The sequence below is a fragment of the Cupressus sempervirens genome, chromosome 7 (genome assembly GCF_028749045.1).
Source record: "Cupressus sempervirens isolate cs-2001-9-10 chromosome 7, ASM2874904v1, whole genome shotgun sequence".
NCBI lineage: Eukaryota > Viridiplantae > Streptophyta > Pinopsida > Cupressales > Cupressaceae > Cupressus > Cupressus sempervirens.
The window spans coordinates 662,774,731-662,800,125 of NC_143124.1; the positions used below are offsets into that span (position 1 = coordinate 662,774,731).

General features: G+C 37.0%; 1 protein-coding gene across 4 annotated transcripts in view; it reads left to right on the forward strand.

Moving 5' to 3' along the window:
* Positions 1-25,395, forward strand: part of LOC149548406 (uncharacterized) — a 55,829-nt gene that overhangs the window by 17,078 nt on the left and 13,356 nt on the right. Inside the window, exons 3-6 of one of the 4 annotated variants that reach the window (XM_089792484.1) lie at positions 21,518-21,670; positions 21,871-22,012; positions 22,110-22,351; positions 23,885-24,547. In XM_089792484.1, coding sequence (XP_089648610.1) covers positions 21,518-21,670; positions 21,871-22,012; positions 22,110-22,351; positions 23,885-23,893 — 546 coding nt within the window. In that variant the 3' untranslated portion in view covers positions 23,894-24,547. Of the gene's footprint in view, positions 1-21,517; positions 21,671-21,870; positions 22,013-22,109; positions 22,352-23,884; positions 24,548-25,395 lie in introns of those variants that run through there. The other 3 variants (XM_089792483.1, XM_089792480.1, XM_089792482.1) reach the window with 3 other exon arrangements.

Below are 25,395 nucleotides of genomic sequence, written 5' to 3' on the forward strand. Positions count from 1 at the left end.
AGAACATTTCTTTGGTGAAGAAAACGATGGTATGAAAGGGGTAGATGGGTGAAGACAGGGGACTGAGTCTCAAAGGCGATGCGAACAGAGCGATGGAAAGCTTTGCAATCAATATCAAACCATTTATTCATAGGACAAGTATTCTGACTCTTAGCTCTGAGAGAGGGAGGGGAACGGTGAGGAATAGAAAGGAGAGTAGAATCCCAGATAGCAGAGGCAAGTGAATCAAACATGTCAGAGGCAACAAGCGACTCACTAAAACTAGCAGGTTTCAGAAGTCTCTTAAGGTGGTAAATAAAGAGCTCACCATCGCTCTCTGAGTACTTAAAGTGAGTAGGAAGGGAGATGGTATCAGTTGGTCGGTGAGAAAGCTGGGAGGAGTGCGACGGGTGGGGAGAAATAGAAATGCTAAGAAGAGCATGATCAGCCGAGGGGAGATGCGGAATGGTGAAACTATGAATGGAAGAAATTATAATATTTTTTGAAAACATTCAAAGAATTGGCTCTGATATCGTATTACAAAGTAATTGGTAAAATACTTGCTTGTTATTAATAGAGACCGAGAGGTCTATATATACAAAAGAATAAAGTGATGTTGCCTTAGGAAATGGTTGTAAACAATAGAAATATTCTATTTTAGCTAAAAGAAAGCTAAAGAAAGCTAACAGATAACTACAACTAACTAAATATTAGGAACATTCTAATATTTACAATAGATTACAAATAGATAATCATTAACTAATAATAGACGCTTATCTATTATTTTAATATTAACATTGTCTCATTGGGTATAGGACCATTTTTTTCTAGGGCATTTTTTGACTCCTCTTCTTGGGAATCCACACAAATGGCCGACCACTTGATAATATGAACTATTTTGTTCTATATCACATCCCTTAGATTTCTAACATAATTCTCTACCTCTTGGAAGCAATTTTTTAATATCAACATGTTTTTGCAGAGGAAAATCGAAATTTGGACCTATTTTTGTGTTCATTTGTGTCGACGGAGGAAGAGGTAGATGGCATATGTAGTTTTACTATGGCAAGAAATTTTATATACATTCAAAACTAAAGTATCTAGATAAAAAAATGGAAAAAAAATAAAATACGTAAATTTTATGGGCAATTAAAGTGAAATGAAAAAATATAAACAAAAACAAAATGGAAAAAAGTTACATCTTTCAGTCGAGAAACTTGCAAAGGAGTGAATGAATGAATGGAATATTTTAAGAATGTTTGCAAGGCTGAAGCAGCCTATGGGACCCCCTAAAGTAGCACACACCCTAGAATAGGGTATTACGGAAGTAATTGGTAAATATTTTCTTGATATTAACAGATACCGAGAGGTCAATATATACAAAAGAACGAAATGATGTTTCCTTAGGAAACAATCGTAAAGAAAAGAAGCATTCTATTCTAGCTGATAGAAAATAAACAGTTATCTACAGCCTAACTAAATATTAGAAACATTCTAATATTTTCAATAGATTACAAATAGATAACCATTAACTAATAATAGAAGCTATCTATTATTGTAATACCCTCCCTTAATGGTTAATTTATCCACAACACCAAGTTGTCCTCTGAATTTGACAAACTTATCAGGACAAAGGGGCTTGGTGAGAATGTTTGCACTCTGATTCGTTGTAGGAACATACTGCAAGTCTATTGTCCCGTCTTCAACTAGTTGTCGTATGTAGTGGCAGTGAACATCCACATGCTTGGTTCATTCATGGAGGACTGGATTGCATGCCAATTTGATAGCGCTTTCGTTATCAACAAACAAAGTGGTTGGTCTTGCTATTGACATTTGCATATCCCCGCATCCGACGAAGCCAAACAACTTCACAACCTACCTTAACTGTCCCTCTGTATTCAACCTTTGTAGAGGAGAGAGAAACAACTTGACACCGGATCCCAAATTGAATAGATATCCAGAAGTTGACTTTTTATCATCAACAGAGCCAACCCAATCTGAATCTGTGAACTTACTGAGTCTAGGATTAGAACTCCGAGAGTAAAGAATTCCATAATTTATAGTGCCCTTCACATAACGAAGCACATGCTTTGTTGTCATCTAATAATCAGGCTTGGGAGTTATCATAAAGCAGGAGATGTAGCTGATTGCGAAGTTGATATCAGGCCTAGTAGCAGAGAGGTAGATGAGGTTGCCTACTAGTTGCCTGTATGTAGTATCATTAACGGGAGGAGAATTAGACTTGGCTGATAACTTGAGACCTTTCTCTATGGGTGTAGATGCAGGCTCGAAATCCTGCATACAGATTTTGTCTAATAGAGTCTTGACATAGTTGGATTGAGAGATGAATATACCAGAAGACTGTTGCAAAACCTCAATACCTAGGCAATAATGCATGAGCCCAAGGTTAGTCACATCAAAATGCTTGCATAAACTCTATTTGATTCCTTGAATCAAAGATGCTGAACTGACACTGATGATCAAATCACCCACATACTAACCAAAAGGATGATGTCACTATCAGTAGTCTTGATATACAAATTTGAGTCTGGAGAACTCCTTTGGAAGCCTTGATCACTCAGGTACTTGTCAATTTTCATGTACCATGCCCTAGAGGCCTGCTTCAAGCCATAGAGAGCTTTCACTAATTTGAGAACCTGTTGTTCTTTACCAACAACCTTGAAACAAGGAGGCTACGTCATGTAGACATCTTCTTATAGGCCACCATTCAGGAAAGCACTCTTAATGCGTATCTGGTGGACCTTCTAGCCAAACTGTGTTTCCATGGCCAAGACTAGTCTGATTGTGCTCATCTTTGCAGTAGGAACAAAGGTCTCATAATCAATGCCCTGGTGCTGAGAAAAACCCTTTGTAACTAAATGAGCTTTGTACTTATCCAAAGTACCATCAAATTTGTATTTGATTTTGTAAACCCATTTGCAGCCAATGGATTTCTTCTTTGGTGGAAGATCAGAAAGGACCTAGGTGTTATTCTTCAACAGGGTCTGGTGTTCAGATGTCATGGCTTGTTCCCACTCTGGATTTTCTTTAGCCTCGGAATATGTGTGAGGTTCATACACACTCTGAATGTTGGTCATAAGAGAAAAATTAACTGACTCTCTAGGTTTTCTCTTTTTTCGAGCAATTCTCCCATCAATGAGTTCATCATCTCGAAGAAGAACAAGTGCCTTAGCCCAACACTTAGGCTAGAGAGGAGAATGATCAACACTAGTATCAACAGATGCTCTATGATTAGGTTCCTCATCAGAAGAATCTGGATCAAACTCAAGTGAAGCATCTACAAATCTGGGTGATCCTATAGGAGAAGCTGGAGGTGTCCATATAAGGATCATTGGTATAACTAGAGCTGCAGGAGCTACTGTAGCCCTCCCATCAGGTGGACCTAATGGAAGCCTAACTCCCAAATCATAAGCCTTCATAGGCTGGTTTGTTGGATTTGGAACAAGAGAAATAGGCATGAATGGTCCTCACTACTAATCAAAGACTACATCACAACTGTATAAGAGACGAGATGTCTTAGTGTCGATCAAGCGGTGGGCTTTGTGAAGACTATTGTATCTAACAAACATGAGTTTCTAACTCTTGGCATCCAACTTGGTATGTGATGCATCAAGGATCCAAACAAAAGCAAGAGAGCCAAAAACCTTGAGGTGACTGATTCTAGGCTTGCGACCTGATCAGGCCTCTTCCGGAGTCTTACTATTGACCGCTACTGTGGGTGACTGATTGAAAAGATAAACTGCATTGTTAATTGCTTTTGCCCAAAACTTCTTCAGAACATGTCTGTGCTCGAGCATGGATCAAGCCATCTCAGTGATTGTTCTGTTCCAACGTTCAACTACACTGTTCTGTTGTGGTGTGTGGGGTGTGGGTAACTGGTGTGTGATGCCATGAATATCTAGGAAGCTAGAAAATTCATTAGAACAGAATTCCCACCCTTTGTCTGATCTAAGAGTAATAATAGATTTCCCATACTCTTTTTCAACTCAATGTTTAAACTTCTGAAATACAGGAAATGCATCTGATTTCATTTTAAGAAAATATACCCAAATTTTTCTATTGAAATCATCAACAAACAATAGAAAATACCTAGAGCCAAGAACAGAAGGAGTGGCCATAGGGCCATAGATATCGACATGAAAAAATTGAAGTACCTGAGAAGCTCACCATGAATCGCCACTAGTGAAAGGTGTGTGATGTTTCCTCCTAGCGTGACATGCATCACAAACTCTAAGCTGTTGAGTCTGAATCTCTGGCAATCCGAGGACAAGCTCTTCCCGAGCAGGTTGAGAGAGATAATGCTCATTTAAAATGCTCACAGGACTTGGGCAAACTTTTGAGTTTTATGATCACGGATTTCTTGAATCCTATTTAGGTGTTTCTAGAGTGATTTCCGCTCTTCCATGACAATAGAAAATAGAGTGTTCTTGAGAAAGAAGGCTCTGCATTTGTCTGATGTCTCATTAAGTCTCTTTAGATGCTCCCATATCTCAGTAACTGTTTTGCTGGATGGAATCTGATGGAGCTAATCATCAACTATAGATAATTTGAGAAGCATCATTGCCTCTTGATTATTTAGATCCCATGTATCTTGAGCAATACCAGTTGCAGTCGGGTGCTGTGTAACATCGAGAACAATTTGATTGGTATTCCAATGTTTGAAGATTGCTAGTATCCGTTGGTTGCATGTCGTATTATTCCGACCATTGAATTTTGAATTGCCTTTGAGCAGAATATTTGTTAGTGATGCAATAACATCTTTTTCAGTGAGAACATGAAAATCTATGAATGCATGTACTTTGAGGCAAAAAAATGGAAAACCTAGAAAAATTGAACAGGTACTCGGAAGAGAGCTCAAAAAATTCAGAAAGAATATGTTGGTTTTTGGAACCGCTAGTTCGAAAATCGAGGCACAAAAATCAAGGCACCCAAAAAAATTTGATGACAACCTAGTTGAGCTCTTGAAAAATGCACCAAGATTTTGTAATAAAAAAATTCGAGAAAAAAATTAGGGTTTTTGATCAAAACCCTAGTCGGTGACTATGGAGGCAAAAAGTTGTAGAAAAAATGGTGATTTCAGGTAGCAGGTTGCCAATTTTTCCACGAAAGGGGTTTCTTACCGAGACATCATAGAAGATGAAGTTTTTGACACCAAAAAGTGGTGTTATAGGCTCGCATTTGGGAAGAACGGCTACCAAAAAGCGACTCAATTTCACAATAGAAAACGAGCTAGAAAAGTTGCGATTTATGGATGGATGAGCTAGAAAATTGTGAGTTTGTAGATGGACGCCGTTATATTCAGTCGTGAGCCAATTCAAACAAGAGTTGCAGATATGCGGGTTGCAAACAAAAAACCCTAGCCAAACCAGGTGAAGTAGATAAATTATGAAAAGAATAATTTAAAAAATAAGGGTCAGATTATTTCAGCGAGAAATTATTATTACTTTCGAAAAGATTGAACCGAGCTTTGATACCATATTACGGAAATAATTGGTAAATGTTTGCTTGATATTAATAAAGACCGAGAGGTCAATATATACAAAAGAATGAAACGATGTTTCTTTAGGAAATGATCGTAAAGAAAAGAAACTTTCTATTCTAGCTGATAGAAAACAAACAATTATCTGCAACCTAACTAAATAGTAGGAACATTCTAATATTTGCAATAGATTACAAATAGATAATCATTAACTAATAATAGAAGCTATCTATTATTGTAATATGGGGTTCTAGAAATTTAGACCATTTGAACCTTCTTTAAGTCTGCTCTTCAATAGTGAATTTCGATCACTAAGTTTACTGTCCCGTTTAGTTGCGCTGCTTCAAATAAGTTACCTAGATTATCCTCTTCTAAAATATCCTCATCGCTGGAGTAGATGTCACTGTATGGTAGCACTCCATGATAACACGTTACTTTATCTCTACCACTCCCATGTTGCAAAATAGACATATTCTCTCTTCCCATTCTTCCTTAGGTATTGTGCACCTATTTGTTTCACACCTCAAATGGTGAGAACTTGTCCTAAGTTGTGCTATAAGCATTTTCACTCTCCATTTAATATTTGCTCCTATGGGTGCTTTCTCCTCATGATCTCTTGTGGGGTTAAATTCATTGATATAGCAATATTTTTTGTTCCCATATTGTTTTGACCATACAATACTCCTGAATTTTTCCCTCACGAACTTTTTTGTTTCTTCATTGTTGTTCAAACATTCATGCATTTCACATTCCATTTTTTTATCCACTTGACGCTTCGCTTCATCCACGTTTTTTTTCTTCTATCTAGTCTTTCCTTCACGATCAATTTAGGCCAACAATGTTTTTCCATACCTTGAGTTTTTTTTAGAGAGCTTGACAACTGAACCATTTTCGAAGCCTCTAAAGGAAATATGCCCGTTTCTGCAGTTAAGATCTCATAGGGGACAATGTTTTTAATTTAAAGGCTGCTAATAATTAAAATTTTATGGATTCTCTCTACTTGCCTCCATTTATGATCTCACATGCTTCTTCCCCAAATCTCACATTGATGAGGACACAACCTAAGACAAAATGAATACAACAGAAAAAGGGGAATATTATTATCAGAAGTGATCTGCTACTACATTCAGTACAACAAAAATAGACTCCATGACATGCCCTATGGGCTTACAATGTTATCAGATTCTGGAGAAAACCCTTCTCACAATACCTTCTCCTAAACTCCACCAAAAACTGCCTTTACAATGCCGCAATAACTTTCAAACCGTAAAGCCTTTTGACTTGATTCTTTTTCTGGAGTGCTTTAAATTACAATTATAATCATCCCTCCTACTTACACCCTCTAACTCATCATAATTATGGCTCAATTACAAAATAACCTATTTTTTACATTGGCACGTATCCCAAGGTGCTCAAAAGCTCTAACCTAGAAAACTAATAGTGGAACTATGAGAGTTGGAATCTTTACTTGACCCAAATGGGTATCCAGAAATGAAAGCACTTTAAACAGAAACTAACACTAAGCATATTTTTGGGTGATACAAGATTGCCCTTACACCATTGGATGCTCTTGCATCAGACACCCAGGGTAGATTGAAAAGTGACCCTATCACTTTATAGCTGGTAGAGGAAAACCCAAATGGGCAACCTCCATTGCGGATATCCAAGTTGAGTCCTCCTTTCCACTTTACTAGGTATTCTTCATACTCCCTGTTTCTGGTACTTTGGCCCACACGATTATCCAAAATTTCTTCAATCTCTTCTTTCGCAAAAGTAGGAATTGGACATGGCTCCAACATCAACTCCTCATCTTCACCATCATCATGATATTCTGTTAAGTCGGCAATATTGAAAATAGGAGAATTGTGAATCCCATCTGGCAACTCCACCTCATATGCATTCCTTGAGTCATGTTTCTTCAAAATTTTGTAGGGGCCAAATTTCTTCATCTTCAGCTTGTAGGTACCCACTGGAAATCATTCCTTCCTCAAATATACCATAACTTAATCTCCAACTTGGAACTCCTTATGTCTCCTCTTTTGATTTGCCCTGGTCTTATACTGTAGGTTCATTTGGGTAATATGTGCTCGCAACTCCTCATGTAGGTTCTTGACATGTTCAACAAAGTCTTCTGCCTCAGCACTTGTCCTCTCTCCTTGCTCCATCTTCCTCAGCTCTGGTGCAGTCCTTGGACTGCTCCCATACATATTTGGAATAGTGATCTACCAGTACTCCTATTTACAAAATTATTGTAAGCAACTTCTGCTTGTGGTAGAATCAAATCCCATCCCTTGGGCTTATCTCCTACTAAACACCTTAGTAAATTACCCAGACTCCTATTCACTACTTCTGTTTGTCTATCAGTTGGCAAATGATGTGCAAAACTAAACTTCAATTCTGTCTTCAACTTCTTCCACAAAGTCCTCCAGAAATGCCCAACAAATTTAGTATCTCTGTCAAAAACAATACTTTTTGGGAGACCATGTAGCCTCACCACGTCTCTGAAAAACAAATCTGCAATATGCACTGCATCATGAGTCTTGTGGTATGGAATGAAATGTGCCATCTTGGAGAACCTATCAACCATCACAAATACTGTGTCATTACCCCTTTGTGTCCTTGGCAGTCCAAGAACAAAATCCATACTTATGTCCTCCCAAGGCTTCGATGGAATAGGCAATGGCTGATAGAGTCCAGTATTTTGACTAAATCCTTTGGCTGTTTGATATACTTGACAACTCTGCACAAACTTCTTCACATCCTGTGACAATTGAGGCCAAAAGTAATGCTCTTTAATAATGGCAATGGTCTTATCTCAACCAGAGTGTCTTGCCATCCCTCCACTGTGCTTCTCCTTGATCAAGTTCACCCTCATGGAACTCTTTGGAATACACAATTGACTTCCCTTGAACAACATACCATCCTGAATCATGTAATCTAGCCACCTGGTCCTCTCTAGAGTAACAGGTTCTTTACAAGCCTTCCAAGCCTCTGCAAAGTTAGGATCCTCAGGGTACAGATTCTTGAGTTCATCAAACCCAACCACTTCAACTTGCATTACTGTCAGCAACAACTGTCTCCTACTTAATGCATCTGCAACCCTATTAGACCTTCCGCTTCTATGTTTTAATACAAATGTATAGCTTTGCATGAACTCTAACCATTTTAAATGTCTCTAATTCAATCTACCTTGGCTATTTAGGTACTACAATGCTTGGTAATTAGCATACAAAACAAATTCTTTTGGCAACAAATAATGCCTCCATTTCTTTAATGCCTGAACTATTGCATAGAACTCCTGATCATAAATAGAATACTTCTTTGCATCATTCAATTTTTCACTAAAATAGGCAATAGGCTTACTTTCTTGGTTCAACATAGCCCCAATAGCATTGCCACTAGCATCGTAATCCACCTGGAACACTTTGTTGAAATCAGGAAGTGCCAAGACAGGTTGCTCTGTCACCTTCTTCTTCAGCATTCAAAACTCCTTGCAGCTCCTGTAGTCCACTTGAACTCTTTTCTATCCCCTCTCATTGTTCAATTAGGGGTGCACATATACTACTGAAATTCCTAATGAACTTGTAAAAACTAGCCAGACCATGGAATGAACTTACCTTAGTGGCAGACCTTGGAGTAGGCCATTCAAAGATGACCTTCACCTTCTTTGGGTTCATTTTGAGACCCTCAGCTGATATAACAAACCCCAAATAGACTAACTCCCTTTTGACAAAGCTACACTTCTTCAAATTAATCAACAATTTCTCTTCCCTCAACCTTTCAAAGACACTACGAATGTGCAATAAATGTTCATCCAAAGACTTACTGAAAATCAAAATATCATCCAGATAGACAATAACAAATTTTTTTAAAAATTTCTTTAGTACCTCATTCATAAGCCGCATGAAGGTGCTTGGCACATTGGTCAGTCCAAAGGGCATGACTAACCACTCATATATACCCTCCTTGGTCTTGATTGCAGTCTTCCACTCATCTCCTTCTTGTATCCGTATCTGGTGATAACCACTTTTGAGATCTATCTTTGTGAAGGACTGAGCTCCACTCAAACAGTCCATAAGATCATCCATTCTTGGCAAAGGAGACCAATACTTGATGGTTATTCTATTTATAGCCTGAGAGTCTGTACACATTCTCCACTCTCCATCCTTCTTTGGTGCCAACAATGTAGGTACTGCACATGGACTCAGGTTCTCTCGAATCAAACCTTTCCTCAACAGCTCCTGAACTTGTCTGTTTAGCTCCTTAGTCTTAGTATGAGTCATCCTATGAGCAGCTTTGTTAGGCAAACTAGCTCCAGGGACTAAATCTATTTGATGACTGATTTGCCTTACTGGCGGCAACCCTTTTGGAACATTATCAGAGATGACATCTCCATACTCACTTAATAGACCTGAAACTTCAAGTGAAATTTCACTACTACCTTCCTTATCTTTTTTAGGAATTAAAGCATAACACATATGCTGATGTTTCATGCCATCCAGAAATTTTCTTCCATCAACAAGACATACCATAGCATTATTGCATACCTTTTCACCCTCCTTTATCAAGGGCTTCAATTTGTGGCGAACTCCATCCTTTGGCAGAGAGTATGTATTTGGATGACCATCATGTATAGCATGCATATCAAACTGCCATGGCCTTCCCAACAATAAATGGGAGACATCCATTGGAATGATGTCATAGAGAGCCTCCTCATGGTCACTCCCAATCTTGAACTTTACCAAACATTGCTCACTAACTAGGACCTTATGATCATCTTGCACCCAAGCAATCCAATAGGGTTGGGGGTGTTTCTCCCTCTTGAGCTTTAGCTTTGAGACCATCTCCTCTGACACCAAATTGTTAGTGCTTCCACCATCAACAATCACTTCACAACATTTACCCTTGCACTTGCACTTGGTATGAAACAAACTCCTCCTTTGTCCAGGTTTAGTCTTACCACTCAGTAAGACCTTTTCATTAACAAGAACCTCTCCTTTTTTTGCATTCTTTGAATGTGATCACTGTGCATCATCTCATCCACATGAGCAACCCTTGCTTGACCATCAACTCTCCTATCTGTCCTTCCTTGGCGTTGAGGGCATTCAAAGGCATGATGACCTTCTTCATTACAATTAAAATAGGTACCACGGAAGCCTCCTCTTCTTGAACCTTGTCCACGTCCTCTACCTCTTCCTCTCTGATCTCCAAAGTTTTGATCACGGGAGCGGCTGAAACCCTCGTTCCTCTGGTTTCGGCTAGTACCCACCTCTTCATTTTTCTTCTGGTTCTCAATTCGGCCTCCAAATGACCTGCCACCACCCCTTCCTCCTTGATTGCGCCCTCTTTGCCTTCCATCAAACTTTTTGTTTAGCTTCTCCTCAACTCGCAAGGCAAACTGGTATGCCTCTCTAATGCTAGTCATTCAAACGAGACTTAACTCCTCCTGAATGCTAGGTCTTAACCCACTAAGGTAACGGGCAACCTTCTCCTTGTTTGCTTCTGCATGCCCCGCCCTAATAAGGACTCGGTAAAATTCCTCTGTGTATTCTTGGACAGATTTTCCCGCTTGCTTTAACCCTTGCATCTTTTTGAACAAATCAAGCTCGTAATCAACAGGAATGCACTGCTTCTTTATTTTGTCCACCATGCGATCCCATCTTGTGATATTCTCCTTTCCTTTTCTATTTCTTTCCAATTGAATCTCTTGCCACCAAATTTTGGCATGGCCTTCGCAAACTTAACTCTATCAGGGTCCCCGATATCCTCATACTCAAAATATTCCTCCAGCTCATTGATCCAGTCGATCAACTCATCCGGGTTTAGATTTCCCGAAAACACGCTAACGTCAATTTTAGGTCTTTTTCCAAGCTTGGCAATGACCCTAAAAAGCCTCTCCTCCGCTTGGTTTAGGACTTCTCCATCTCCTTCCCCTTCCTGCCCAATATTTCCTTCTTCATTTTCTTCCTCACTTTCGTCGCCTACGGCAACATTCATCCCTCTACGGATCTCCCCTTGTAATGCTTGGACTTGTGTCTAGAGGGCTTTAACCTCAGGAGTAACAACTCCGGCCCTTCCACCACGCTCCCTTTGTGGAGGCATCTTCTTGTATCAAAACCCACAACCACACGGTCCTAGTGCAAACTGCCTCATAATCGGTGCTCTATCTTCGCACTTAGGTTGACTTACTCTAATACCACTTGGTGAGGACACAACCCAAGACAAAATGAATGCAACAGGAAAAGGGGAATATTATTATTAGAAGTGATCTGCTACTACATTCAGTACAACAAAAATAGACTCCACGACATGCCCTATGGAGACTAATCTACACAAACTTAAGGAAGCAGCAACAAAATCACCCTCAATAGATTCTACTCTTTACAGACAGATGATTGGATCTTTTATGTACTTGGTAAATACAAGACCTGATATTTGCTATGTTGTTAATGCCTCAAGTCAGTTTATGTGTGAGCTAAAGGAGATTTACCTAGTTGCAGTCAAACACATTATGAGATACTTACAAGGCACTCTTAACCTTGGGCTTGAGTATGAGAAAGTTGACTTGGACTTATATGGGTACACAGACTCAGATTGGGCTGGAAGTGTTACTGATAGGAAAAGCACCTTAGGATGCTGTTTCAGTTTAGGCTTAGCGATGATATCTTGGATATGCAGAAAGCAAGCATCAATAGCACAGAGTTCCACAAAAGCTGAATACATTGCCACAACAATGGCCTCTTGGGAGGCAGTTTGGCTTAGAAAGTTGCAGGTGGGTTTATTTGGTCAACCCATGGATCCTACTATTATTCATTGTGATAATCAGAGTTCCATCAAGCTTTCTGTGAATCCAATTTTCCATGACAAGTCCAAGCATATTGAAATTCCTTACATTATGTAAGAGATATGGTAGACAAGAATACTGTAAAATTAGAATACATTTGCACTATAGATCAGACAACAAATATTCTTACCAAACCTCTCTCTTGAGTGAAGATAGATCCTTCAGGAAAAGACTTATGATTGAATTATAATACATTTGTATTCTTTAATTATTAATGAAATAATTTTGAGTTAAAATTATTATTGTCAGGCTATTGACTGTTATGGGCTCCACCATTTGCATTCATTATTTAAGAGGTGATGATCTTTGAGATAATTAACACTTGTTTAAAAGACATTATGAGAGATGACAATCTCTTAGGCAATGTGCTGAACAATAGAGAACTACTGTCAGATATGGATGAGTTCAAGATCACATTGTCATATAGGCATTTCTATGCCTACGAGTCACAACTTGGATAAAGAAAGAATTTAATCATTCTCCAGATTTTATCTTGTGTGTTGCATACCATGCAATGCAATATCATTATCACTAGTATAAGTGATAAGTCATATCATAGGTATAGTAATATGACATTGTATCATGTGTTCAATGATACTGCATGCTTAGAAGATTTAGATAGATATAGAGCATCAATCTATGCTTCATCTTAATTGATATTGCTAGATATGTTATCTCTCAGTAGGATTATCAAGTTAAGAGGGAGTGTTAATTCTTTAACTCTGATATATCATATTGGTCTGATTATAGATCGTACAGATTTGTTCTTGCATAAAATCCCTTAGTAAGTTAGTCCTATAAATAATTGTCTTCTCCTTAATAGGTATCGACGTCTCCTTTGGACAACATAGTTAAAGTCTAACTAATCATCTTGGTTAGTCTATATATTAAAAATATGTCTCCTTCTAAAGTTGCCGATTTTAAGAGAGCAATTAAGGTTGACTTTGGAAGGGATATGTCCTTTCTAAGGACATGCCCTTTGGTTGCTATATTTAAATAGGGTGTGAATGTGGATAAAGGACACACAAGAAATACCAAGTCTGCTCCTTTAGCATACATTGCCTCTTACGAATTATAGCAGATATAAATATATAGTTGCAGAATTATACATCAGTCAAAGGATATTGCATATATCAGTTGGTGTTGATAAAGACCATCTTCAGCAAAGTACAAAGGCTTCATATCAGATTTGGTTGTTCAGAATTTGTAGAAACTTTACATTATGGGTAAAAATAATGAACTTGTTATTAAACAAAGATCATAAATGATCTATATATATACAAGTATACACAAGAATGTTTTTATAATGAAGAAAGAGAGAAATAGAAACATTCTGAAGGGAGACAAAATTTTTTCATATATGAACAAAGAGAGATATGGAAACATAGGAGTGAAAGAGAGGAAGTTTCCATATTTAAATAGTGAGAGAATGTGGAAATATAAAAGAAGAGTGACCATTATAAATAGAAATAAATCTATAGAAGAGGGAGAAACAAAAATAGAGAGAACTCTAATACATGCGAGAGTATATTTTGAACCTTGGAGAAGTCATAGTAAACGATAGCAAAATGCCTTATGAGTTATGGAAAGGAAGGCCTACAATAGTAAAGCACTCCAAATTTTTGGAAGCACATGTTACATAAGCTGATATGAAGAAAATTTAGGAAAGTTTGGTTTTAGAGCTGATGAAGGAATATTCCTAGATTACTACACAAAAAATAATGTGTAGAAATGTTATAATAAGAGGCTGGATGAGGTCATTGAAATTGCAAATATGAAAGTAGATGAGGGAAGACATTATGAAGAAGTATCTCAAAATGAGGGAGTTTGCAAAGAAGAGCAAACAATGGTAGAAACTAAGGAAGAGAGTTGAGGAAAGGGACCCAAAGACACCATCGAAAGCACCATTCAAGGCTTTTGTTCAAAAGAATCATCTAGAACACTTGATTATTTGGGGACAGAGACACGAAGATTTAGGCGAGGAGGAGTTTTACTAGTACATCAACAATTGCGGTTTTGTTCTTGCACTATACAATAGAACCAAAAAGCTTTACAAAAGCAACTGAGGATAAGCATTGGATAAAGTTATGGAAGAGTAACTGAATAAAATTGAGAAGAATGAAACTTGGAAACTTGTCCCAAGACCTAAGGATAAGAGTTTGATTGGTACTAAGTGGGTATTTAGAAACAAGCTAATTGAAGATGGCCAAGCTGTGAGGAACAAGGCAAGACTAGTATGAAATGGATTCACTCAAGTTAAAGGAATTGCTTTTGAAGAAACTTTTGTCCATGCTGCTCGTGTGGAGTTGATAAGGATGTTTTTAGCTCTTGCTAGCAATAAGAATTTCAAAATCTGCCAAATGGATGTGAAGTCCACCTTTCTTAATGACAATCTAGAGGAAGAGGTACACATTGAACAAACTGAAGACTTCATCATTTCAGAGAGTGAGGAAGGCTAAAGAAGGCACTTTATGGGCTAAAAGTTAGCCTCGAGGGCTTTTTATTCAATGCTAGACAATTATCTTCAACATAAAGGCTTTAAAAAAGAGGAATTGTGAACAGCAATCTTTCTATCAAGAATGAAGGAGATCGTCTTTTGGTTGTGGTCTATGTACATGATACCATTTTTGGAAGAATTATTGAAATATGTGTCAAGAATTTGCTATGGAGATGCAAAAAGAAGTTGAAATGTTTATGCTTGGTGAGTCATCTTTCTTCCTTGGGTTGCAAATTTCTCAATCAGATAAAGGAATGTCTTCAACAACAAGGCTTAAAAAGATGAATTGCGAACAACAATCTTTCTATCAAGAATGAAGGATATCGTCTTTTGGTTGTGGTGTATGTACATGATACCATTTTTGGAGGAATTATTGATATGTGTTGAGTTTTCCATGGAGATGCAAAAAGAAGCTAAAATGTCTATGCTAGGTGAGTTGTCTTTCTTCCTTGGGTTACAAATTTCTTAATCAGATAAAGGAACATTAATTTCACAAACCAATTATATTGAGGGAATATTGGAGAAGTTCAAAATGGAGGATTGCAATCCCGTGTGCACAGCCATTATAACTGCATGTAAACTAAGTAAAGTTGATGAATCATCTTAGGCAAATCATACTCTTTATAGGTTAATGATTGGGAGTCTATTATATGTGACAACTACAAGCCACAATATTATGCAAATAGGTGGTTTGGTGGCACAGCTTCAGGCAACACCAAAGGAGACTCATGTGCAAGTGTTCAAAAAAAATATTTAGATATCTAAAGGGCACTAGGATGCTGGGTTGTGGTATTCAAGAGGTAAAGATTTCATGCTTATAGTGTACATGGATGTGGATTGGACTGACAGGGTTGATATCAGAAAAACACTAGCGGAGGATTGTTTTTCCTTGGTAACAATCTGGTATCTTGGTTGAGTAAACAAAAGGCTTCGGTTTCCTTATCTTTAGTAGAGGTGGAATATATTGCAGCAACACCATTTTGCACACAAATTCTATTGATGAAACAAACTGTGTAGGATTTTAAGTTTGATTATGAGCATTCCCTCTCCATTTTTTGTGACAATACCAGTTCAAACAACATCTTGAAGAGTATGCACTCCAGAACAAATCATATTTCTGTCAAATATCACATCTTAAAGGAATAGAGGGATTATCAACAAGTAAAGTTTGGATATTTCACTACAAAGGAATAGATTGCAAGCATTTTCAGAAAGCCTCTTCCTAAAGAAGTTTTGAGTACCTGAGGGAGAAATTGGGTGTGATGTCACTGTCATAGTCATCGGGCTGACAGTGTTGATATCAGAAAAAGCAGTAGTGGAGGTTTGTTTTTCCTTTGTAGCAATCTGGTGCCTTGAGTAAACAAAATGCTTCAGTTTCCTTACATCAGTAGAGGCGGAATATATTGTAGCAACACCATGTTGCACACAAGTTCTATGGATCAAACAAACTTCGTAGGATTTTAGGTTTGATTATGAGTATCCGATCTCCATATTTTGTGACAATACCTCTTCAAACAACATCTTGAAGAATATGCACTCCAGAACAAATCATATTTCTGTCAAATATCACATCTTAAAGGAATAGAGGGATTATCAACAAGTAAAGTTTGGATATTTCACTACAAAGGAATAGATTGCAAGCATTTTCAGAAAGCCTCTTCCTAAAGAAGTTTTGAGTACCTGAGGGAGAAATTGGGTGTGATGTCACTGTCATAGTCATCGGGCTGACAGTGTTGATATCAGAAAAAGCAGTAGTGGAGGTTTGTTTTTCCTTTGTAGCAATCTGGTGCCTTGAGTAAACAAAATGCTTCAGTTTCCTTACATCAGTAGAGGCGGAATATATTGTAGCAACACCATGTTGCACACAAGTTCTATGGATCAAACAAACTTCGTAGGATTTTAGGTTTGATTATGAGTATCCGATCTCCATATTTTGTGATAATACCTCTTCAAACAACATCTTGAAGAATATGCACTCCAGAACAAAGCATATTTCCATCAAATACCACTTCTAAAAGGAATAGGGGGACTATCAACAAGTAAAGTTTGAATATATCACTAGAAAGGAATAGATTGCAAACATTTTCACGAAGGCTCTTCCTAACGAAATTTTTGAGTACCTGAGGGAGAAATTCGGTATGATGTCACTGTCATAGAGTCACTAAGCTATTCAATAGAAGCTTTTACTTGGGGGGATCTATTCATTGTCTTGTTTCTTGACCCTAAAAGCCTTTGTCAGTGATGTCAAAGGGAGAGTAAAGCAAGGGGAAGAATTTGTTCCTATTGCATTCCAAGAATATTTCTATGAGAGGTTGTTATCAATGACAAAGGGTGAGATTGATGGAAAATTATTGTCATTGATCTGAAAGGTCAAACCAATTGTTTCCATGTAAATTGTGTTTTCATTTTGTGTCCCTGATTGCTAGATCTTGCATATGTGTTTCATGCTGCAGATGATTAAGTTTTTGTAGTATTATTATTGTGATTAATTGAGTTTTGGAAAAGTAAATGTTTTTTATTATACGAAATCATCCCCCCTCTTGTATAACTGAATGCTATTCACACCTCATCAAAGAGATGAAACACTTAGGTTTCATTAGTTGACCTCTGTAATGGAGAAATTTTTCTTCACAGAATGTTATTAAAATTGATTTGAATTTCGCTCACACTTTTGGTACATCTCAACTGGTTTGCATTTATCATGGCAACTTCAAGTGGTCCTTCAAGGTCAATATCTTTCTATGGGTGCTAAACTACTAGCATTATGAATCTTATGATTGTTTGACTGCTAGCAAAATCTATACATATACCATATTGTCAATGCAAACGCCTTATGAGTAAGTAGTTTGTCTCTGAAAATTTATGATAGGAAGAAAAAGAGAACTTAAAAAAGAGATACAGAGAAAAATAAAGTGAATGCTGAAGGAACTGAAGTCAAAGCATTTGTGAATGCCAACTGTTTTGTCATGATACTATATGAGGATTGTGATAGTGACGTTGAGCAAACTTTCAGGGGTGCTGATATCCACACAGGACATGATATACATTCAAGATGATTAACCAGAAAAAAAGAAGTAAGACCACCCTTAACTTTTCTTTCTCACTTCCAGATGTTAGCCTTGGTTTTATTACTTGCTTAACCTATGACAGTGACATTAGCCTTTGAGCTAATTTATAGAAAATCCTATAATCCTTATTTTGTTCTGTAATGGGAAGGAAAAGAGGACAATTAAAAAAGAGATATGAAGGAAAATAGAATGAATGCTGAAGTAATTGAAGTAAGCATTTGTGAATGATAACCATCTTGTCATGAATCATGATACTAGATGAAGTTTGCAAGGGTGATATTGGGCAAACTTTGAAGGGTGCTGACATCCACACAGGTCATGAAACACCTTCAAGATGATCATCCAGAAAAAATAAGTAAGACTACCCTTAAATTTGCTTTCTCACTTCCAGATGCTAGCATTGGTTCTATTACTGGCTTTTGTTTGGGAATTACATTAGCATTTGAGCTAATTTATAGGAAATCCTATAATCCTAATTTCGTTCTATCATCTCCAAGGATTCAATCCTTGCACTCTATTCCTTCACTTGGTTAACCTAAAATCTTGAATCTACTATTCTGTCCCCCTGAAAGCCAAGAGATCTATTTTGTTGTGTGACAAGTTACTTGAGGAATATTTCCCCAAAACTGTTAAGGATCTTGATAATCAAAGCTAGAAAAGGGACTGTACCTGTATAAAGCAGCCCAACTCCCATGAATCATAATCCACATTGAATTGGCTAACATTATTGACTCCTTCCAAAGCTTCATTAATGTTCTGAAAACCAAAAACTGGAACAAAAAATTTGCCAGTAGTGCATCAACCTATTGCTCACCAGTTTCTAAGGAATTAAAGAGAATTAGAAGGTAGTAATAATTTGCCTTAACGAACAAGAAACTAGTATTCTTCAAAAGTGTTTACCAATATGTTCCAACTTCTAAATAGTGCCATGGCTACTAAAAGGATCTTGACCAATGAAAGGGTAGGAGTTGTTTGGCATTTCTCCTGTCCCCTTTTTGGGAAAGGAGTCATACCATTTGGGAATTTACTGAAATGCTACCAATTTTCCTTGGTCACTATCCTCTGTGGAAAGGAAAGTGATTTATATATGATATGTTTTTGAAAGGCCGTGAAACTGTCTTTATTGCGAAGTTTTCAATGCTGTTCACGTAATATACGTGAGATATGTTTGTTATGAAGTACTACACACATGCTTGCATGCCCACACGCACACACACACAGACAAGTTTAGCAATGGAGGCAAGAGGTTTTCATTTTCATTCACAAATGCACAAATGACATGTAAAACAGCCTATTTGGCCTTGGTAGTGGTCACTTTTAGGGTTGGAGGGTCGAATAGACCAAATTTGGCAACTGTTTTAAAAAAAAAAGTCACGCACGCACACACACACACATGCACACGCACACACACACGAACACACACACACACAAGTTTAGCAATGAAGGCAAGAGGTTTTCTTTTTCATTCACAAATGCACAAATGACATATAAAACAATCTATTTGGCCTTGCTAGTGGTCACTTTTAGGGTTGGAGAGTAAAATAGACCAAATTTGGCCATTTTTTTTTTTTTAAAAGTCACAAATATGTGTTTTTTGGACCATTGTCGGCCCAAGTTCGTCTGCTGGAAAGTAAATTTTCTTACAAGTCTGCTGAATTCCACCCGGGTCTCTGCGGCAGGATTGCCTACAAATTTGACAAGGAACTGAATTTGTGCCAAACCGAACCAGACTTTGCCAGGTGTAGGAGAAAATCTCCTAACTTTCCATCATTTTCAGCTCTCTTATTAGCTGATAAACAGAAGATTACCACATACTAATATTGCTGAGTGGTTTGTATGACTTCAAACTTTGGTTTGTATTCAATATTCAGCACTGAGAAATATGTTTGAAGTAGTTTGGGTTTTGGGCAAATTTGTTACAATAGTACCTCTTTGGGTTACAATATAAATTCGTCGAAGGCTACAATCAGTTAAGTGAATGATTCCTAGAACTTTTAACAAATTTCTAGAGCAGTTTCGGTTGGATTCATCAGCAGCTTATCAGATGATTGGTTTAGCTATATCACTTGTTCATCTCTCAGTTATATTAACTCAATCTAGATATTAATTTTTTTGTGCTTTTTTTCCCAATCCAATTGTTGTTTGAATTGTCTACTTTCAAATTGTTAGTCAAAATATGAGAGTATTACTATTAATTGTTTATCATTCAAAATTGTAGTAATCTGTGGGGTTTACCACCAAATTAACTTGAATATGTAAGTTTGGATGGTAATGCCACTATGGTAATTGTTTATCTATTTCATTTCCTGCATTTTATTTCTTGTTAGAACTGTGTGGTGTGCCACCAATCATTGTATGCTCTCACCTTGCTCGCATTGGGACCTTGATGGTCAAGTGTGAGGGTTATGCAGTTCATCAAATAATTTATAAAATTGTAGAAATATTAGAATTGGGATATTATAACATTTTTCAAAACATAAAGAATCAAAAGACAATAATTAGTTGCATTGAAAACAAAGTGTCTTAGAGTAGGGCTAAAGAGAGAAACAAACCTGAAAAATGAAAGGGCAAGAAGAGATTACGTTGGTGTCCAGAACAATTTCAGCACTATACTGTTTCCAAGAGACCATGAATCCTTGAATTGCATTCAAAGGATTTCAATGGGATGGAGCTGCAATGAGATAGACTTGGGATGCTGAAACAGGTTTTTGTGATTGGTCAACACAGTGATGAATGGACTTGCCACCTTTATTCGCCAAACCTTTGACGATAGGCATCACATACAACTTCTTGAATTAACTGTTGCTTATGTGTCTTCGGCTTTATGTATTTAGTTTACGATGTCTCTTCTCCCTACAGGATGATAATCTGTTAAACTTCTCTGGGTTTCTTAATCTGTATGAATGTTTTGTGAACACCTCCATGTGATTTAAATTGGCCTTTTGATGTGCTATTCAGCTTATATGTGAGTTTGAGTTTTATAAAAAAAAGTTTTTGGATATAATTAACCTTTATTCCTCAGGTGTCCTTTGAAAAGTTCTGTATTTGAGAGTGGCTATCTCTTCAAGAAATCAGGTTTATCACCTTTGTGGAAGTTGTCAGACGAAAGTAGGCAGAGAACCACCAGAATCTCTGTACAGATAGTAGTACTTCTTCAGCTATAGAATAAACTTACTGTCTCCAGCCATTTCCTGGATTGTCTCAGAAGCCCTACCTAATGCAATTTCAAATCATTTTGACTGGGATGTATTCATCTGATTCCTAAAGTTTGTTTGTAAATTGTGATGTAATTCTTTTATATTCAATTACTGCTTAAAGACTGCATGTATATGTTTGTCTTCTATTATGAAGCAACTGGAATATTTGAATTTTGTTGTGGGTTTGGCCTCCTTTTAAGAGCTTTTGGTTCATGTGTATTTAGTAATGTAAAATTCATACATTCCAAATCCAATCATGGATAACCTTTATAGTTTTGAGTTGTGTGTGCAATATCAGCTAAAATATGTTATAGTATGGTATGAACTGTCTTTTCTAACAGAATCAGCAGGTAGAGCTTCAGAATAAAATTGCATGGAGCAGTTGTATGGCTGCTGTTATATAGATCATTTGATGATGTTACAAATTGCCAGGCATGGGATGAGACATCTATATCGCTGTCTGCTGGGTGTGACCTTTTCATGCGATACGTAACTAGGACAAATGCTTTGGAGTATGAAGACTTTCCTGCTGGCAAATCTCGTCTGATAGAACGGGGTGAAAGATTTGGTGAAATCTCCTTTAAGGTATATACCTTCTGATTTTATAATGCAGACATGAATTAAGCTTCATAATTTGCACTTGCAAGGTTTTCATAAGAATAATTTACCATTGAAAAAGAAGAGTTCTTGCTTGGAAGCCATTTCTTTTTTAAGTGAAAGGTCATTTGGCAGGGTTAGTATTTTCAAACAAATAATAGCCTAATTGCATATTCTTCAATGTGAAGGCTCGTAAGACTATTGCGATGCTCGGGCAAGATTTTGTACAGGATGGTAGTACTATCCTTATTCATGGTTTTTCAAGAGTTGTTTTGGCACTATTAAAGATGGCAGCATTAAATGGGAAGCACTTTAGTGTTATTTGCACTGGTTAGTTTTAGTTTATTTTTATTTATGTATTAAATTTTTTAATATATGTTTGGCTTCCACTTGCTCTGACTTCCCTTGTGGTCTAATCTACAAGTAGAAGGCCGGCCTGCTAATACAGGCATAGAAATGTCAAAGGAACTGGTAGCTGCTGATGTTCCTGTTAAACTAATCTTAGATTCTGCGGTTGCTTATACTATGGAGAAGATTGATATGATACTTTTTGGTGCGGATGGGGTTGTTGAGAGCGGAGGTATTATCAATATGATTGGAACATATCAAACTGCATTGGTGGCTCACAGCATGAAGAAACCTGTCTATGTAGCTGCTGAAAGTTACAAGGTATGTTCAGGTCTAATCTTTTATGTGTTCCTGGACAATCCATTGTGTATACTATATATTTAGGTAGATATATGAATACAGCTAAACAAATTCAATCTCTTCGTAACCAACGCATTTTTCTCACTTGAACAGAATATGTATGTTGTAAAATTTGTCTGAATGGATATTCTGTTCTGAATTGCATAGCATTCCTTGATCCATACATAATTTTTTTAGGTGAACTGAACTATGCTCTAAAGGAATGCGGAATGCCATAGATGCATTGGGAATGCATGTAAAGGAAATTTTCTTTTGTTTCTTATGTACTCTATTCCTGTGAATGTATCCAGAAGACATTGGAAAGAAAGATTTGAGGTAGTTGTGAGGGGAAGTGGAAGGAAAACTAAAGCTGATTTGAAATTACAAGCAATTTTTTCAGGCAGGGTGAAGGGAAGGAGAAGGAAAACTAACGCTGATATGAAATTACAAGCAAATTCAAGGTGGGGGAGTTTGCAGGATATAAAAGAGGAAATGGAAAAATTTATGCACATGTGAAAAATCATTGCTACCCATCTAGAATATTGCAGAAATGGCTATTTTTGTCATTTGTTAAGACCTGACCTCAGGTATGATTCTATTGTTTGCATTCTGGGTTGGCTGTTCTGTTGCAAGAGTTGGATGATATCAGGTTGTTTCTCTGGCTCTGTTTAGTGAATGAAAAGTTTGACAAGTCTTTATGTACAGACTTAATGGTCTTAATTGTTCTTCTGAAATTATATTCTATGAAAGTACAATAGGCTAGGGTTTTAAAGGTTGTGGAAAGTATGTGATTACATTTTTCCCTGTGCTGAATTTCTGAAATGTTCTCACAAATTATCTCTGTTGAGAATGTTTGAGATTCAAGACCAAAGTGCAAACAAAAGCTAAGCTGAAAATGCAGGTGATTATGCCTTATTTCCATCCAATTTCCACATCTCTCAATACAGAGTGCCTAATTTGCCTTGCATTTCCACCATACCTTCATGGAGTGCACCTTATTTGTGGCTGATTTCTGCTCTAGTACATGAGTTGCAACAACTTGACCAGGGTATGAGAATCGAGATTTTGAAGCTTCACAATCTGGCTTAAGTCTGATTTGATTGAGACTTGAGGTATGGGATTGGAATTCATAGGAAATTTGATTTGGAGATAATAAACTTGAAATGGTGGTCTTGGACGAACATGAAATTCAAACTTTGAGAGTATGACATGAGAAAATCAAGGCCAAGATGAATAAATCTGAAAGTATAGCAGTGTAGGAGTTTATAGCTTTCAGAATTGAGTTAAAACTTGATACTGGAGTTTAAACCTTTGAGCATGTGTATAAAGAAAAATGAAAAACTTGAAATCGGAAATCAGAAGTTGGATTAGGAATGAAATTTTTTCAATTTTAGTGCTTGGAGTAATCTACATGTAATGCTAAGAGTATATAGAATGCTTTATCAAAATATCTTAGTATTGTTTACATTTTCTATCTTATGGGTTTAACACAAAGTATTTTCTTGTTTATGCAAGGTAAGATAGTGACTCTCAACATGAAGATGGCAAGAAGATAACATGGAGCCAGATGTTTCATGGCATAGAGGGCACTCTGTGGCTACTACATCAAGGAAAACATGGAGACATCGAGCATCGAAGGGGTAGCTACAAGTGGAGCGATTAAGTAAGAAAGAAAGTTGGAATACAAAATCCCAAGGCATGAAGGAGAAAGCATTGATTAAACAAGGCAATCTGATGAGGATACACAAGGCAATCTGATGAGGATACAAATCCAAGTCATTCATTAAGTCAAGGTGGTACCAAGTTGAAGACCAAGTTCAAGACATGAAAGTGGAGTTCAAAGAGCAAGTTGTGCAACATCATGATCAAGACCACAAGTGAAGGAGATCATCACAACTTGAATTTCCTTGGAAAGTCCAAGTTCGATTGGATTGACCCAACTACATGAAACACTTATAACACCTCTACAAGATCAAGGCTAGCACACCAAAATCTCAAGCACAAGCAAGTTCTAACAATTACCACGAGAAGATTTCTAAAAGATGGAGAAAATTTGTGAAGATAAAGCAATTTGGGAATATAAACCATTACAACTGAAGGCTTGATAATTTTAAGTATTGAGAGATATTTCTCTCATCACCAAGAAATTTATCAAGTTTATGAGATAAGCATGCTGAGGTAGCACCCATTCATCCTCAACCAATTTGAATATTCGAGTCGTACATATCTAGTCATATCCAATCAAATCATGTCACACATACTTGTAAAGTTTCTGCAAATTCTGCTATAAATCAGACTGAAATAATCTCCCTTCTTAGTTACTTGCTGAAGATGATCTTCTATATCAGACTTATATGAAGTGTCTTCAATGGTATAATCTCAATTCTGGAAATGTTCTTACTCTGCAATAATTCCTATAAGACAGAAATGTAGAGAAGCAAACTTTATATTGTATTGTGTGTTCTCTAACCTCATTCTAACCTTATATTTTTAATGCACCCAAGAGGCATGTCCTTAGAAAGGACATGTCTCTTCCTGGTTGGCCCTTATATATAACTTAGTTATTATACTCCAATATCGGCATCTCCTAGTTAACATAATTTGTTAGTAAATATACTAACAACAATCATGCAAAGAAACATTAATAAATGCTCCTAGAGAGGTCGCCTATAAGGTTAACAATCTAAGACATATTAAAGAGGCAAATCCAAAATGAGGATATACATGCATTACATGATCAGTACGATCTGTAAAATTGGATCAGTATGTTATCGAAGTTACAAAATGAACACTCCCTCTTAACTTGATATTCATACTGAGAGATAACATATCTAGCATCATCAATTAAGATGAATAAGCGTAGATTGATACTCTATATCTATCTGAATCTTCTAAGCATGTGGTATCATTGAACACATGATACTATGTTATGTTGCTATACCTGTGATATGACTTATTACTTATACTTGTGATAATAGTATTGCGTGGAATGCAATATATAGGATAAAATTTGGAGAATAATTAAA